This window comes from Musca vetustissima, unplaced genomic scaffold (assembly GCF_032173495.1).
Source record: "Musca vetustissima isolate MV318-11 ecotype Yass unplaced genomic scaffold, APGP_CSIRO_Mvet_v1 utg31368, whole genome shotgun sequence".
Taxonomy (NCBI): domain Eukaryota; kingdom Metazoa; phylum Arthropoda; class Insecta; order Diptera; family Muscidae; genus Musca; species Musca vetustissima.
Genome location: NW_026875825.1, coordinates 68,279 through 86,738, shown reverse-complemented (window position 1 = coordinate 86,738; position 18,460 = coordinate 68,279). Strand labels below are relative to the sequence as shown.

General features: G+C 32.2%; 1 protein-coding gene across 1 annotated transcript; it reads right to left on the bottom strand.

Moving 5' to 3' along the window:
• Positions 1–551: 551 nt before the first annotated feature.
• LOC133338333 (uncharacterized) lies at positions 552–899 on the bottom strand. Its single transcript, XM_061546509.1, has one exon. It carries the CDS (start codon positions 897–899, stop codon positions 552–554), a length of 348 nt encoding a protein of 115 aa, XP_061402493.1.
• Positions 900–18,460: the final 17,561 nt, after the last annotated feature.

Here is an 18,460-nt window from a genome sequence, read left to right as displayed (position 1 = left end):
TGTTTTTTTTTAGTTTTGTAAAAAAGCCTTAGTTAGTATGAAAATTATTAATATTATTTTTATAGGTATATGTAAATTGTATAGTTTAAATATATCGAGTATAAAATAGACACACAGAGAGTTTTGAAAAAATTGTATAGTTTTATATATAGATTCGATTTTTTTGTTTCTTAATATCTACATTGTAAGTTATATATAGTTATTTTTGGTTAAAAATATATAAACATTGACTATCACATTTGTGCTTATCTCAATTTGTCAAGGATTTAATTTAAATCCTTTGATTTTTGGTTTACCACCATCACTTCTGTTTCTGTATCATTTCCATTGGAGGGCACTACTTGCCGACGGCAACAATTTCTTTTGCCCCTGTACACACTTTACAAACAAACAAAGCAGGACTACAGGAATCCTCTGGCAAATATATTTCCTTGGGAAATGTTCCAATTTTTTGTTTTTCATGACATCACAATTTTGCTTTTAACGAGCTTTATTCCAATTTTTTATTCAAGCAAGGAACTATTTTGTTTATTTTCTACAAGGATGGCAGTTTAGTTCCAGGAAGGCTTCACTTGACCATTGGGTAAAATTTGTATTATCGCCGTTGAAGACCCATTATCATTTGATGGCAGCATATTTTGTTGATAGTGATCCTTGAGAGCTTTACACATGGCCAAAGCTAGCAATTTCCAGGCGGCAACATCTCCTTCTGTGGGATTGGGAGTGGGTACTGGCATTGGAGAACTTGGCGGGGTTTCGATATTATTTACAATTGGCGGGCTATGCATGATGTGGCCATCCACTTGATCCACCTCTTCAGATGAATATGTTTGCTGCTGTTGCAATGGTTGCTGATGCAGCATCTCTTGTTCCTCATTTTCAAAGAATGGAATAGCCATTTTGCTGATAGTCTTCTTCGTTCTATGTATCCAACAATATAAAATTATTTCCAACTTATATACGTAATTTGTACTTTGTTTGGTATTTTTTCGTAAATTCTTTCGTTTTTGTACGCTTTTCTTTTGTTTTTCAGTTCACTATGCTACAATTTGCTATACACTCCATGCACGTCTTGTTTGCACCAACAACTACATGAGACTGACTCACGGAACTGATACACCACGCTATTTATAGCATTTCCTTGTTGTGTCAGGACAAGCAACAAGCTAAGAGGGGGGTTGCGTACTCTTCTGACACGTTCACAACTGATGGAAATTGTAATTGAAACAATTGTGGTTGTAAAGCCACAAAAACACACGCAGCGACACATACTCGAGACCCAAAAGTTAGGGAAAAGTCACCCCCTCATAACTCCAACCCCTGACATTGTTGGCACACAGTCAATAATTGAGAGACGTGCTAGTGAGAGAGCGCAAAACAGAGAAAAGCAAGAGTCCTTGCACAAAAACTCACGTGAAATTCACGTTTACTCTGTGGCAGAGGAAAAGACAAAAACAATTTCACGTTATGCATTGCTTCTTCCGTCATGTCATTTGGTGTCGAACTCAGTCTGCCTGTCCGTCCATGCGACGTTGTGTTCGCCAGTCGTTGTGACTGCCACTTAACTAATCTTATCAACAACAGTAGTACAATGTTTTGTTTTGTTGTTATTTTTCGGTTGACAGACAAAATGTTGAGAGCCCTCTTCTAAAACAATAATCATCACGTGTAATTTTGTCACTCTCGCTCTCAAATTACTTTCATCACACACACACGCAGCACATTTACTACACCAGGAGCACTGAGGAGTTGAAAATTGACATCGAATGTTTTCGAAACACTCCATGGGGAAGTAATTTTTGAATGAAGATATATTTTTATATAGATGTTCGAATTTCGTGATAAAAGGGGAAGTTTTCAATATTTCTTTGTAAAAATGCTAAATTTCGAAACGGTTAGGGGAATTTGGTATTCATAATGAATTTTCGAAAGGGGAAATTTTATAAAATGAATTGTAGTCGATATAAATTTATTTCGTATATAAATACTCTATTGACTGAGAGGTAGAATCTATAGAGAGTTTGAGGGGCATGTTTTTTGGATTTTGCTGGAGGTTTTTCGTAAATAGTCCATGACCAATTTTTTGTGGTGGCGCTCGATGTTTTATGTAAATTATTACCATTTACCGCCAAAAAGATATGCCATTCAAAAAAATCCATGCATTCGGCAAACTTTTGAAAAAATAAGGAACTTGAAATTTTATTTTTAAAAAATCCACGCATTCAGCAGACGTTCGCCACCCTTTAAAAAATAAGGAACTTGAAAAAATATTTTCACGCCTTCAACAAACGTTTGAAAAATCCACGCCTTCGGCTGACGTTTGAAAAAAAGGAACTTGAAAAATATGTTTTTAAAAAATCCACGCCTTCGGCAGACGTTTGAAAAAATAAGGAACTTGAAAAAATATTTTTAAAAAATCCACGCCTTCGGCAGACTTTTGAAAAAATAAAGAACTTGAAAAAATTTTTTTAAAAAATCCGCGCCTTCGGCAGACCTTTGGAAAAAAGCGACCTGAAAAAATATTTTTAAAAAATCCACGCCTTCGGCAGACCTTTGAAAAAATAAGGAACTTGAAAAAATATTTTTAAAAAATCCACGCCTTCGGCAACTTTTGAAAAAATAAGGAACTTGAAAAAATATTTTTAAAAAATCCACGCCTTCGGCAACTTTTGAAAAAATAAGGAACTTGAAAAAATATTTTTTTAAAAATCCACGCCTTCGGCAACTTTTGAAAAAATAAGGAACTTGAAAAAATATTTTTAAAAAATCCACGCCTTCGGTAGACCTTTGAAAAAATAAGGAACTTGAAAAAATAATGTTAAAAAATCCACGCCTTCGGCAGACCTTTGAAAAACTAAGGAACTTGAAAAAATATTTTTAAAAAATCCACGCCGTCGGCAACTTTTGAAAAAATAAGGAAATTGAAAAAATATTTTTAAAAAATCCACGCCTTCGGCAGAACTTTGAAGAAATAAGGAAATTGAAAAAATATTTTTAAAAAATCCACGCCTTCGGCAGACCTTTGAAAAAATAAGGAACTTGAAAACATATTTTATAAAAAATTTACTCCTTTGGCAGACATTAGAAAAAATAAGGAAGTTGAAAAAATATTTTTAAAAATCCACGCCTAACCTTAGAATTATACCTCCTGAAAGTATGCAACTTTTCTAATAATGTTGGTTATTATATAGAAACTTATTTTTAAATATTGTAATTTTATTTTATTAATTTTTTGTTGTTGTTTTTTCCCAGTTTTTTACCAAATAATATTTTCTTTATTTTTTCTGAATATGGCTATATGGCTATTAGTCATTTATTTCTTTCACAATTTGTATGTTATATAACACCTGTAATAAATCTTCAAATCTATGTAAATAAATCATTCCAACACCCTCATGTTGTGGTCATTTTTTTGAGATTAACATATCCGAAATTTCAAAATAAATCCTTAAAAAGTTTAAATGCTTAAAATCTCATAACAACTGAGACCTCTTATCGAAAAAAATAAAAACAAGCTTTTTGTAAGCTCTAACCCCCAAAATTATGCAATGAAATTTGTATTATTTCTCTATCTCTTCTTTCACAAGTTGAATAATGTGGTAAACACCGCATTATTAATTAGACTCATTTATGGTATTGTTCTCTATATTACTCGAACCAAATATTACAAGGGGGAAATTGTCTACGCATTTGAACTGAACTAAGGCCAAAAAGTTTCTATGCCATGGTTGGTTTATGGTTGTTAAGTTACCTTAATTAAATGTCAGTTCACATCGTTAAACTTTTTGTGTGGCAGGCAGGCAGGCTGGATGAATGAATGAATCTCTGTGATGGGTTAAATATTTTTGGGCATTGTTGTTGCGAAATGTAACAATTTGCATATGAGTTTGCTAAACAATATCATTTTTTCGTTATTTGATTTGCCACCTATGGAATGAGTACTCTCTTGAGATATTGTCTGTCTGTTTTTGCTTCATTATAATAAATCAATTTGTTAATTAAGTAATAAGCTGTGGTTTGTTAGATTACAGACGGGGAAAAATGCCAGAAAACTAATTAGACTTTGTTGATAGGCTGTTTATTAAAATATGAAATATGGAGTTGTTAATTTTTCTCTCTGTTGTTTTCTAAAAGCCTTTAAAAACCGGAAAAATAAAAAAACAATGATACATTGTGGATTTTATGTAAGTAAAATATATTAAAATAAAGAATTGCCTTATAAATTTTTAAAATGCTATTGTTATTACAAATTAAATTACAATAATTGAAGCACCTAAAAATATGCAATTATTTTACATTTAATCAAAAAAATATTTTTATTTAATCTCTAAAATATATATTAAGTGTACTCGTGTCAAATATCATTATATTTGATAAATTTTAATCCCCGATCTTTATGAAACCAATATATTCTATAAATCCCCACTTAGCTCATTTTATATTCATTTAGTGTAAATGTATTATTACTTCAAGCAAGGCTACTTAAATCTTTCCCAATGCTCCTAAGAAATTGCAGTATTTACTTTACAATTTTCAGTGTAAACTTGAAAATGCGAAAAAAAACGGAAACAACCTTTAACTTCAATATCAATTTCATGCGAATATTTTACAAGAATCTTTACTTAACCTGTTAAACAAAGAATATTTTAAAATATTGTCTTATGTTTGTTTATTTAAAAGCACAATTCGAAATTGTTTACACAAAGCCATGCAAACACACATATGTAAAATTATACACCACAGCAAAAAAGTATGCAAAATTTTTTAAAGAAATTATAAAACACCTAAAATGAAGAATATTTTTAGAGGCTAACTAAAGCTATTTATAGGGTATAAAACCTTGTCATATATTTAGACATTTTTGTAATACTTTACAGTGTTAAAACTTTTAGCCTCGAGTGTACGTTCTATTTCTTTCTTAGCATAAAAACTGACTGCCTGTCTTAGAATTGACTGTTCTGCTTGACTACATTGAAAGTAAATATTTTTCTTTTGTGTACAATACGTACAAAACCAAGAAGTAAATATAAAAACAATGAACAAGACACACCAACTAGTTCATGTGAAATAAAAAAAAAAAAACAACAAAAACAACTGCATACTTATATTCATATCGATAACAAACTGAAATGTTTGCATACTTTTAGGAGTATCATATGATAAATTTGGGACAATTTAATAATAAAAAATGTTTAAGGTTCGAATAAAGCTCTAGCTAAAATTTAAAGGACCCCAAGCGTCTGAAGTTAGGAAAGAAGAAAATTTCGATGCCAAAAGAAAACCAAGACTGGATTTTCAAATGAAAACAATTAAAAAGGTTTAGGTAGCCAGGTCAACAGAGCGATAAACCCATTTAAATTTCAATGGAATCGCAATAAAAAGTTCAGAAATTATTATTTTTCCTGAACTAATTATTAATTTTCAAGGTCATTTTTTCAATATCTGAAATATGGAAAATATGTGTTTGAATACATCTTCAAGGAAGTCATTTTAAAAAAACGCTCTTAGGCAAAGATATAGTTTGAAAAAAATACTTGTGTTTGAAATGTATATAAATTATATAGGATACCTTAAGGAATACAACCTGATTGTGCGAATGAAAAATATTTAAGGAACTACGGATAATCTTCTGCCAGCCTTTTCCAATAAGAAGAAATCTTTAGAATGGTTTTTGAAATTCCAAAAGATAGCGCCACCAGAGGTAAATGGCAATATTTCATAAGCAAGGATTCCAACCGCTACGCAAAATAAGAAATCGGTTGTATCTAGGCGATCAAAAAGACTAATCGAGTGCCAAGGGGAGTAATACGAGAAAAATATCGGATTTTTACAAAATAAAAAGGAGGGTTGTATCTAGGCGTCGATAGATGGCAGCTCCATTGACTAGATCACGCTACATTGAACCAATTATCTACGTAGCTGGAATTAAACTATTAAAGAAATTAACAAAAAAAACTAATCGAGTCAGACCTGTAATTTTATTATCGAATATTTATAAAATTAAATGCGCCCGAAGCCTTCGCAAAATGCTAATATACATCAAATTATGATATCACACAATAGGAATGCCAAAAGATAGCGCCACCAGAGGTTAATGACAACACTGTATAAGCGTGGACTCCAACCGCTGCACAAAATTAAAGGAGGGTTGTATCTAGGCAACGATAGATGGCAGCTCCATTATTTAGAAGAGACTTCATAAGACCAATTATCTACAGAACTGGAATAAAAACAATGAAAATTTTAAGGAAACTAACAAAAAGACTAATCGAATGCCAAGAGGAGTAACAGGAGAATATAATATTGGATTTTTATAACCAACGACAGAAGAAACGTCTTCAGAAAAAATATCATTTGTTTTATAAAATACATTTATTTAAATAAAAACGTTGAGCCAATTTCAGCTTTTTATTAAATCTTTGAATCCTTTAATTATTCCCGCAATTGCTTTGCCCTACCTCCTTATTAAAATAAATAAGAAAATCACTTTTTCGGAACGAAACAAAAACTGCCAAACTAAACTACAAATGGAAAACCATAAATGTTGTTCGAATGCACTTTTATTTTGTTGTTCTTTTTTTCTGCAACATAAAAATGCACCTAACCTTAAGATATTTGAAAGGAAATGAATTCACATTTATGGAAAATAAGAAAAGCTCTCGGTTTCATTGTTGTCATGGTTATGTCTCGGTGTGCCTGGCTAGATTGATATTAAATTATATACCTTATTATCATCGTCGTCGTCATCATCATCATCTTCATTGACGTTTTTGATGTAAGCATATCAAACACTTCCATACATGTATGTATTGCAGCTGATGGCTAGAACCGTCATGGAAAATGAAGTTTGGTTTTACGATCCCAAACACACAAGTTTATTAAGCCAAGCAACAATTGTTGCTTTATGTGCCTGTGGTTGTCTGCTGGTATTGTATCGTTGTGTGTGTGTGTAATGACTGCATACAATAACTGCATTATATGTTTATACAAAAAGAACGAATTTATTCACTTTGATAGCGGTAACAATAAGTGTTTTGCTCAATTTTTTTCTTTTTTTATTTTGGGTGCTATTGTTGTTTTTATTTCTTGGTTGAAGTCATGTCAATACACCAGGAAAACTACACAAGACTCATACACAAATGTTTTACCTTTACTTAAATGCTTGTGTATGAATGCTTTTGTAAGGTATCCTTGCAGGATTTTAAAAGCAACACACACAGTCATGAAAATTGTGCATAAGCCAACTGTCGTCTCATGTGTGAATAGTGCTGGCATGTGTGAGAACTTTTTAACGTCATGCTTAACTGCATTCCTGTAACATGTGCATCAATTTCTTGCTTATATATTTATATTGATGATATAAAAATGTTTATGTGTATGGGGTTTTCTTTTTCTTCTTCTTTTTTATTTAATGTTGTCTTTTGTTATTGTTACATTGTGTTGGGAATTCGTATTTTTTTATTATTTTATTTTGCAACGAAATTATGATAGTCTTAAATGTTATGGTAATTGCATTTGATACGATTTTTTGTATTATAAAAAAATATTAGAAAAAATTCAACTCTGTAGATTAAAATTATGATAAGCAACTGAAAGTATGCAATACATTTCTATATCACAGCGATAAGCAGCATATAGTATGCAATGTTAGTACTAAAGATTTACACTTTTAAATTCAGTATTCTAAACTTTAAAAATATTTACATAGCTATTTTTATTCCGAAATTAAACATTTCTACTTCACCCTTCCATTTTACTCAATGACCAGCCATATTTTTCCAAAGATTACCCATATTTTTGGAACAAAAGGTGTTGTATGAAATACTTTCTTCAGTATACTTCACATAAGACCAACAAGTACAACCCTCATATGTTCCGAACAAGGTTCCAAAAGGGAAAACGCTTAACTTTTATTTACAAAAAAGTTTGTTGACCAGTCCGCAAATAACAATGGTCAATGGATGTTGTGGTATAAACAAAAAAGTGTCCCCCTCTCTAAATAGCTTGACCTTAGTATCAGCATAAAATGTTCAGTTTTATGAGACCCATCCATGGAGGACATAAAACCTTTTTTTTCACAAAAAAAACCTGACCCTTATAAGGACACATTTATACATATGTTTATGGATAGCCATTCTAAAGGACACAAATCAAAAAGAAATTATCTATTTTATTTAGCTTTTCAAAAAACCTAGACACATGGGGAGGGGGATACCAAAGACCTTTTATGTCAAAAGGTGTGGACAATCTTCAATAGAATTTTATTTTTAATGCTTACACTTTTGGAAACAACAGGGTATGAAGAATACAAGTCTGAATGGCCATAAATTTCTTTCTTCCCCAAAAAATTGTAATACAACAACAACAGCATTAACATGACGAAGATGAATTGCCAAGTATTTAAATATTTAAATAAAGAAGAAGAAACTGTGTAAAAGAAAAACCAGCAGACCAATGGACTTTTATGTTATGGCATTATTGGCACTTTCTCTTGTTTGAAAATGTGTTGTTTTTTTTTCTTTTGGTACTCTATGGTCAATAAAAATTGTATTTTGTGTGGGAGAGGGAGGCTGGGTGATGGACACATAAGGCACTTAAGGAATTTAAGGTAATGCCAAAGAGAACTCCAAAGCCAACAAAGTTTTAAAGGATATTTTGGATGGACAAAATTATAAGCAATGCAATTTTTATAGGGCATAAAAGGAGTGGATTTCATAAAAATATTTTCCAGAGGTCTTCAAGAGGCTCAAAGCATGGATTTTTTAGAGAATATCTTTAAAAGAGTTCTTGAGTCACAAACGTGGATTTTTTAAAGAATATATTTAAAGGACTTTTTTAAACAATATCTTTGAAGGCCTTTTTGAGCCTCAAGTGTGGATTTTTTTGAGAATATCTTTGAAGGATTTTTTTAACAATATCTTTGAAGGACTTCTTGAGCCTCAAGCGTGGACTTTTTAAAGAATATCTTTGAAGGACTGCTTGAGCCTCTAGCGTGGATTTTTTAAAGAATACATTTTTGAAGGACTTCTTGAGCCTCAAGCGTAAATTTTTAAGGAATGTCTTCGAAGGACTTCTTGAGCCTCAAGCGTGGATTTTGTAAAGAATATATTTGAAGACTCAAGCGTGGATTTTTTAAAGAATATCTTAAAAGGACTTCTTTAGATTTAAGCGTGGATTTTTTAAAGAAATTTCAAATATTCTTGAGCCTCAAGCGTGGATTTTTTAAAGAAATTTCAAATATTCTTGAGCCTCAAGCGTGGATTTTTTAAAGAATATCTTAAAAGGACTTCTTTAGACTTAAGCGTGGATTTTTTAAAGAAAATATTTGAAAGACTTCTTGAGCCTCAAGCGTGGATTTTTTAAAGAATATCTTTGAAGAAATTCTTGAGCCTCAAGCGTGTTTTTTCAAAGATTATCTTTGAAGGACTTCCTGAGCCTCAAGCGTATTTTTTTTTCAAAGAATATCTTTGAAGGAATTCTTGAGCCTCAATAGTGCATTTTTCAAAGAATATCTTTGAAGGAATTCTTGAGCCTCAATAGAGTATTTTTTAAAGAATATATTTGAAGAACTTATTGAGCCTCAAGCGTGGATTTAAAGAATTCTTTCAATGATTTTTAACCTTCTTGAAGGCTTTGGTCTTCTTAAGACTTTAAAGAAGTCCTTCAATTATATTCTTTAAAGAATCTCTCAAGCCAGAAACTTGTATATTGTTAAGCATTTTATAAAGAATGTTTTTTTTAAGAATCTCTTGAGCAAGAAGCTTTAACTTGTTATAAAGAATCGTTTGAAGCCAGAAGCTGGATTTTGGTAAAGAATGTTTTGATAAATATATTTTTTAAAAGATCTATGGTCTCTTGATTTGGTAAAGAATGTTTTGATTAATCTATTTTTTAAAGATTAAAGGACTCTCGAGCCAGAAGCTCAGATTTTGTAAAAAATTTTTAAAGAATTTTTTCACAAGATGGGTTTTTAAATTGTTTAAAGAATATTTTTTTTCAAGGAATAGCTTTTGTAGGACATTTTTAGTCACAAGTATGGGTTTTTTTAAGTAAGGGTTTAATTTTTCAAGAATACTTTGAATATCAGAATATATTCCCCAATAGTTTTACTATTCCCCAATACTTATTATTTGTATATTATTTTTTGTACATTATAATATTTTTCTAAATTTAATTTTAACGCCTTTGAATTGCCTTCTAACGGCTCAGTGGTCTTTGGTATATTTTTCATTTTCTCAAAACATCGCACACACACAATATAAACTTACCATGAACAGTCTCCCTGACCTCCTCTTACCTTTGACCATTTCACACAATTCTTCTTTTTGTAGCCACTCAACCAGGCCAAACGAAGACCGAACAGAAACCCAGATGGTTGACCTAACGAACCATAAATTAACCATGTTAGTTTTAAGTGTTTGTGTTGGTAATGTTAGACACTCAACAACAAGTGTTGTTGCATGGATGTTGCCCAAGGAGGACTAAAAAGCTGAACAGTCCAACCCCACACCATCTTCCTCCACAATATTACCTGTAGCCATAAAAACATTGACTAGTTTGGCAAAGAGAATTTTGTGCTGGTCTTAGGTCAAAGTTTTATGTTTCACTAAGTAAAAAGTCTTTAGTGTGTGTCGGATGGATATTTTTATAACTTTTAAATTCGATTATAATAGACAAAGGATAGTTAAGGGGGAGAATTAAACTACAACACCAGTAAAAACCTGATGGTTTAATTTAAAAGAAACTTGCTGAAATGTCTAGCTGGAATTCCTAAGAGATTTTCAAGATCCAAGTGCAAGAAGATAATGAAGGAGTCTGTATTTTGTGGAAATTTGCATATGAGAGATTATTTGAGTGGCCAATGCTTGGAAATTTTATTTGGGGAGTATGGTGTTTAAATGAGTATTCTATTGTTAGTTTTAGTTATAAATTGCCAATAAATCAATTGAGACATATTTGTATAGAATTATTTGCATATTGTTAGGGATAATAATATTCATATGAAAATTACTTGCATATTTCTAGTTTTACCCATAATTGGAAAAATGTCTTGCATATCTTTAGGGTTTATATATCAATCAAGCTGAAAATTGCCACGTTTTAAATTTAAAAAATAAATATGCAAATATAATAATAATGAAAACTAACACATAATTGCAGATTTTAGTCGTACAATATCATTACTATGGTTCTTGGTAGAGTAAAAATAAAATATCATTCACGAATTTGATAAAAAAAAACTGTTGTGTACTTTAAGGCGACATTGAAGTTATTTAATGTTGGAAATTTCAACTATTTCCTTTCCCTCTCACATTCCCTAGAATACAAAATAATTTTATTATTGTTCAATATGTGTCATAACGAGCATCAAACATATTTTGTCATAAATATTACCTTTGAAATACAGATGAATATCTTTACGACTGCATAAATATAATGCCAAGATATTCTCAATATAATAACAAATAAACATTCCGAGATCAAGAACAGTTCAACAAATAACACCATCAGCAATCATCCAGTTTGCCGTTTGATATATGTGGAAATATACACCTCTCTATATTACTAACTACCTCCCTTCCCTTAAACTCCACACCATACTGTTGCTGCTGCTCATATGCATATCACAACACCAACTCACACACATCCACCCACATCTGTGATATATGGCCTTTAGATAGTTGATTAAGCAGCGGCTGCAAATCATCGCCGTAATATTTAACACGGCACTTTCGTGTTTTATTATTAAACATGATGTTATTTGTTTAGCATACGAGATATAGTACCGATCCTATTCAAATTGCATAGCACACAGTAGCACGGGTAAGTGTATAAACACTGGGATCATATGTGGCAAATGGCTTGGTATTGCTTTCAAACAACCAGCCCGGGCCATCCAACCATTTGGTCCTCTTGCATTTCATTTGATGTTGTCGTAGTTGTTGTCATAGACACTCAATATACAATATTTTCATGAAATATATGAATATAAATAAATACACATACACATACCAAATGTACTTGTAGTGCTGCTACGTAGTTGATGTACAAACCAATAGAGGCAACGACTCCATAGACACCATACAAGGATACGGAACGTGTAGGCATGAGTGATAAATTATGTTGTAGTCGTTCTGCTTTTTTTTTCTTCTTCCTATTTGTGATTCTTCATATTTGTCGTAAATTTCCAACGAAGGTTGTGTCAATGATATGAGAATCACAATATTTGAATGATGTTGTGTGTGCGAGTGTTTAAGGGGGGACAGTATGTGTTGATGGAGTTCTGGGGCATTGATGAATGCATGTATGCCTGGATGTTGTTGATGTCGATGATGACGACGTCTCTATGATGAGTTATTGAAGTTAGAAGTCATATTAATAAATTGTCGCATGGATCTGTTTTTATTAAGGCTTTATGATAAATGTTTTAGATATATCAATGTGACGAGTGTGGCGGGAGAGAGGGAAATTAAGAAGAAGAAACAGTTGGTTTATTTGAAGTGGTTGGAAGATGAACACATAATTTAAATAAAGTTTATAAAATTGTGGGTTAAAAGAAGACACTGAATTTTGGATGGATGGGTCTGACCATATGATAACTTACATAACTACCAACGAAACAAAATTTTCTGCCGATCTATATTTCTAGTCTGGGAAATATTTTGCCATATTTGCACACTTTTGGTCGATTATAGGTCAACAGCTCCCCCTTTCTTACCCTGGCATATTTTCCAAATCTTGTTTTCCCGAGGTGAATATTTACGCTATAAAATAAAAATTTGGTCACTTTAGGTTTGGTTCCACCCTTGGAATGTTGACCGATAAACATCGAAACAGCTATTCTAAGTATTTGGTCAGATCTCAACATTTAGACCATTAAGGTTCCGCACATTTTGTAGTGTCTTCAAGGCACGAGGTAACTGCGATTTGGCATTTCGGCTTCTCAGAAAACATCATCGTAGGGAGAGGCTTATTTTAAGACATAGCTATAGTCGGAAGTTTCGAGTTATCATAGTTCATTACCCCATGTAAACGTACCGCCCCCTATTTAATATTTTGATGGTATGTTGGATCCTCAGAGTAAAAAAGACACCAATTTTAAGAATTTTGAAGGTATTTTCTACTTTTTTAAATATTTTTCAAGATCCGCCCATAGGTGTGACTTAATTTGACGAATATTTCTTAAGCTCCGCCCATAGGCGTGACTTATGTTCTAAGATCGTCCATGGGCCTGGTTTATTTGAAATATATTTCTTAGACTCTGTTCATGTACGTAACTTAAGTTCTATGCTCCACCCAGGGGCGTGGTTTAATTCAGAAATTTTAAAACAATATCTAACCCGGGATCCTTTCGTATCTTTTAGTATGATTTATTTCCTTAAAACCCTTCTAAAGAGTTTCCCCTGTGACATCTGATATTTGATATGCATTGTCCACTTTGGTGACATATATTATCCATTGTCTTGGACATGTTATCCATGTGTATTTGTTTAGGCTTCCTCTCCTCTCTCTCTCCACTTTCGATAAGAACAATTAATAACAAATTAACATAATGCCTAAGGTTGGTATTTGTGTAAGGACACGTTTAGCAGTGTCACACTTGGTCACACTCCTTCTTCATCTACGCTACATATTTACTTACAAAATTAATATTAATAAAAGTGACATACTTACATACCACACAAAGAAATCACAATCGCAACTGATTTTTAATAGAAATAATTTTGTATTATTTGTGTTGTTTGTGTCCTATAACGGAAAGAAATCCTTTCTAAATATTCATTACAGGATAGGACACAAACGCACACGTCTTCTTCTGTTTCTATTATTATTTGTAATTGTTTGGCCACAGGGATGGCCAAACGTTCGACAACAACAATAAGTAGAACAGGAACAAACTGTGGTAATGAGTTGCCGCCGTCGTTGTTGCTGTTCTAGTCGATTTTTTTCGAGTTCTGTAAAAACAATTACAAACCAATTTTCAATGAATTTGGTTTCTTGTAAGTTGCGCTTATTTGTAAATATTTATTTTGTTGCTGTTGTTGTTGCTTCTCTTCGATTTCATATTCAGGAAATCTATACTGCCTGCCTACCAATATGCCATTGAAAGTGGTAAAGGAAAGAATCCATTTACATTGAGCAAATTGTAAGGAAGTCACGTGCTTACACAACACGTGTCCTTTTAATGACCGCTTCGATTCTTTTATTTTTTTCTACGCTTTCCATTTCGCAGTATGGGAATGAAGTGAAAAGGTAAACAACAAGAACAAAAATAACAACCAAAAATCCAAAAAGTGAATCAGTTAAAATCTACCAACTCTCTCCTCCTCATCCTCATCGTGAAGCTCTGCTCTGACTGGAAGTCAGTCAATCAACGATGACAATGAATATGTTAAGCCTATTTTTCGCCGTTGTCGAGTTAATACATTGAAATGTAATTCAGCGAGAATGGCCAGCCAGCCATGCATGAGTTCCATTAGACAAAAGAAAAGCAAAACGGAAAAAGCTTTAGCTGGACTCCTGCCGAGTGCCAGCCATGAATAGACGATGTGTAATCGAATAGCTGCTGTGTGTGTTGGTGGTGGCCGACGAACCCTTGTCTTTGTAGTGTTGCCAAACAAATTGAACTCTTTTTTGTTTTTGCTTTTGAATGATTTCATGTTTTTCGCGCCCCACTAAACTTAAAGGTCCAACAGGCCAAAGGCGGTTTTTATACACAAATTTTCATTGTTTGGCATTTGTCCACAAGGACCTTGGTCATGCTCTCCATCAGAGATATTTCCTAGGTTTGTTTGCATGGGTTTGGGTAAGTGCGAAGCTTTTGTTTCATGAGTATGGATGGTCATGCATTTCATTTATTTTATTTTTTTTTCGGCAATAATGCCCAAAAGGTATACAAAGTCCAATTGTTTGGCATACGTTCGTCCAATGATATTGAATTTCATATCAATGTAATTTGACTTGTTTTCCACGTTTTTATCTTTTTTTCTGAAGGCCTTTTACACAATTCATAACAAATTAATTCGTATCTCTCCCACACTCTGCTTAAATTGTTAATGGTTGTAATTAATATTATATTTATAAAAGATATTGGTTCTAGCCTTTCATATTCTGTGAAAATTTTCAGGATTGTCAGTACTTTGAGACTTCTCCCGCAGTTTATCAACCTGGGTATCTGTTATCTGGTATTTAATTTTCTCTGAATATCTAGAGCCTACTAGTAGAAATATTTACAATGGTCCCGATCTAATAATGCAGTTTTGCACCCTGCATTCGGTCCGCCTAGTCCTGACTATGTATTTACTTATTTCTTAAATACAAAATAAAACATTACCATCATTTAGCAATCTAACTCCTGAAACGTCCTTACATACCCCTCCATTTATTACAGGCCTTCCTTTAACTTGAGTAATTGATGATGATTTCTTATAAATTCCAACAACACAAAGCAAATTCCAATTGCCTCGTATTTGATTACAAATTCCCTTTACTCTGTAGGTCTTATCACAATAAATCATTTTTTATTCTGCATCTAAAATAAAAAACTCCTGCAAAATAGAACGCCATGATTGTCATGGCTGTTTTTTATTCAATATATATTTTTTATTATCATTCACAATTTTTATTTTTCTTTTTAATTTAAATGGTTCTGTGAACATTCTACACCATCTAGCCAGCCACAGAATATTTAGAAGGTTTTTTTATTAAAGGCAACAATTCGTTTGACAATAACAAATCATTAATCTTAAAAAAAGGTTGTGGATCTTATTTATGACTTGAAAAGATAGGTTATGAGGCAGGAAATTCGTATGCAGGATATGTGTCCGCAGGATGAAGGTGGTGGTTTCTCCCTCTGCCTTCTTGTTTCATTTACTGCCTACAACAATTGTTGTGGGAGCAATTGAATGCTTCAGCGAAAGCATTAAAACAGCAATTATTATTTGATTTTAAAACCATTCAACGAGCTTTTTTATGAGAGTATCCGAAAAGAAAACTTCGCTCGATATGATCCCTGGCAATTTTTTTAAACAGCGGTATTATGTGCAAGATATAAAAAATTACTTTTTAAATTGCAAATTGTTAAAATTGGGTTTTTTAATACAACAACCTCTTGTTAGGTTTATTTATTTTTTCCTTTTTAGCCATTAAGTTAGTGTTTTTATGACAGTGACAGACAGGAATTGAGGAATTGCCTGCCTTAAATAGCCTTTGCAGGGATTCTCTTAAGGTTTCATATTTTATTTGGTTAAAAAGCAATTCCATTAATAGGTATGAAATTGTATAAACTTGGTTATATATTTTTTTAATATTAAGTACGGGAATCAAATGTGAAATATAATTTTGCAATATGGAGTTTCGCCTATAAAAAACAGTTTTTAATGTTTAGGAAATAAAGCAAATATTTTCTATAATGTTCATAAATTACAAATTTAATATTTTTTAATATATATAAAAATATGGCATTTATATTGTTAAATGGGTATAAAACGGTTATGTATTTAAACAGAAAAAAAGTATAGAATTTTAGGATAAAGTTATGTTAGTAGGCTTATTCAAACATATTTTATGTAGAAAATTATTTCTTCTTTAAAGAAGAACAATTATTTAACAAGAAACTCAAATTTAGAACCTAAAACTCTTAAATTACCTATGTAATTTTCAGTTACCTATACTAGTATATACTATATATAATAACATAGACCAGTTTGATGCTCTAAGAATTTTATTACACTATGTCATGGTCTGGGGTGGAAAATTTCGTTGTGCAAAAAACACCATAATAAGGGTTTCTGAGCAAACATCGGGTACAAGTGGAAAAGGTGGAAGAAACCCTACGGATATCGACTTTTTGCCTTTTAAGGGACCTATATAAAATCTTATTATCGATATTTTTGTAGAATATTTTAGGCTCAAAAAATTAAGTCTTGTGGTATTTTGTTTACGATTCAAGGCGAAAAAAGTATAAGGACTTGAGATCGAAGGAGGATATGTTTCATAAAAATATTCCTTATTCGATGACTATAAAGATAAACAGTTTTTCCACCATACATCTTAACCGATTGACAAACGTCTAGATTCAATTCACAATGTTATAAAAATGTTCGTTCAAGTCGGGAAGAAATAGTCTCATTGTGCATCATCCAGATGAAAGCAGGCGAAGTTATATATTTGCGAGATACATAGTCAATCCTATATCAAGTCGGTAGCCCACTGACAATTTTAAGATCAATAGGACAGACGTAGCGTCCATCGGTCTTCATTTACATAGAATCGGACGAAACTATACATGGAAGATATATCTAAACCGATATCTGAACCGATTTCAAACAAACTTGACACACGGCTTTCTTGACTTAATTCATTATGCTATGCAAAATTGCATGTCAATACGACAAACGAAAGGCTTCAAAATAAAATATGAGTAAAATCGGAAGCACTATATATGGGAGCTGCAATGAGCCATCTTTAATCGAATCAAATTGCTTTACGCTATATTAATCAGTTAGTCTGATAAGATGGTAAATTTTCTTACTACGGATATCAATCCCTTTATAGTCTGCAGTGTTTCGTCTCTGCAGTGTTTCCAAAACTTGCAAAAGATTTAGGTGTCGGAAATGACATTTTCTTTGCATATCCTCCCGTTGAAATCACGATATAGATCGGAATATTTAAGCTAGTGCTCTGAAATTTTGCACAGACATTTCTAGTCGTACCTAGGATGTTTGGATTGGAAATGAGATATATCGTTTCACTTTTTGGTGTAACCCTCAATATTCGATATTTTGGGAATTTTGGACACGTTTTCCAACGCAATTGGATGTAATTTGAAATTTTGGGTTCTCATTGTGCAAATTCCGTATCGAAAATTAATAATATTGACCAAAGTTTCAGGGTATATAACGGTACCCCAATCAAATTATCTATAATTTGGAATTTTCAACCAAATTGTCTATAATTTGGTATTTGGGTTTCTCATTGTGTAGCATATCTCCGTATTATAAATATTGACCAAAGTTTCAGAGTAGCCCCCATATAACGATACCTCCCAATATTCGGTATTTTGGGGATTAGGGATACATTTTCCTACAAATTGGCTGTAATTTGATATTTTTATTCTCATTGTCTGTCAAATCTTACTACCAAACAATATCAATATTGATCTCCGTTTTATTATAGCCCCATATAACGGTAACCCCACTATTAGATAATTTGAGAATTTCAATCATCCTTTTATCACGCTTTTTTCGGTATGTTCAAGGTCCTATCATAAAATGAGTTTTATCCTAGCAGCCCGCATTAATTTAAGATATTTTTAATGTCATCCTCATAGTGGAAGGTATAAAATTATTAACCGGGCCGAACTTAACATCGTTTTTACTTGTTTAAGCTCAATTTATAGAAAAATGTGGCCTTATTTCACAGCGAAAAGTACTTGTTTTACTTCGCTGACTTTTGAGTT

What these genes read in the sequence shown, in the direction of transcription:
- LOC133338333 (XM_061546509.1), bottom strand. Translation starts at nt 899, where the DNA reads ATGGCTATTCCATTCTTTGAAAATGAGGAACAAGAGATGCTGCATCAG.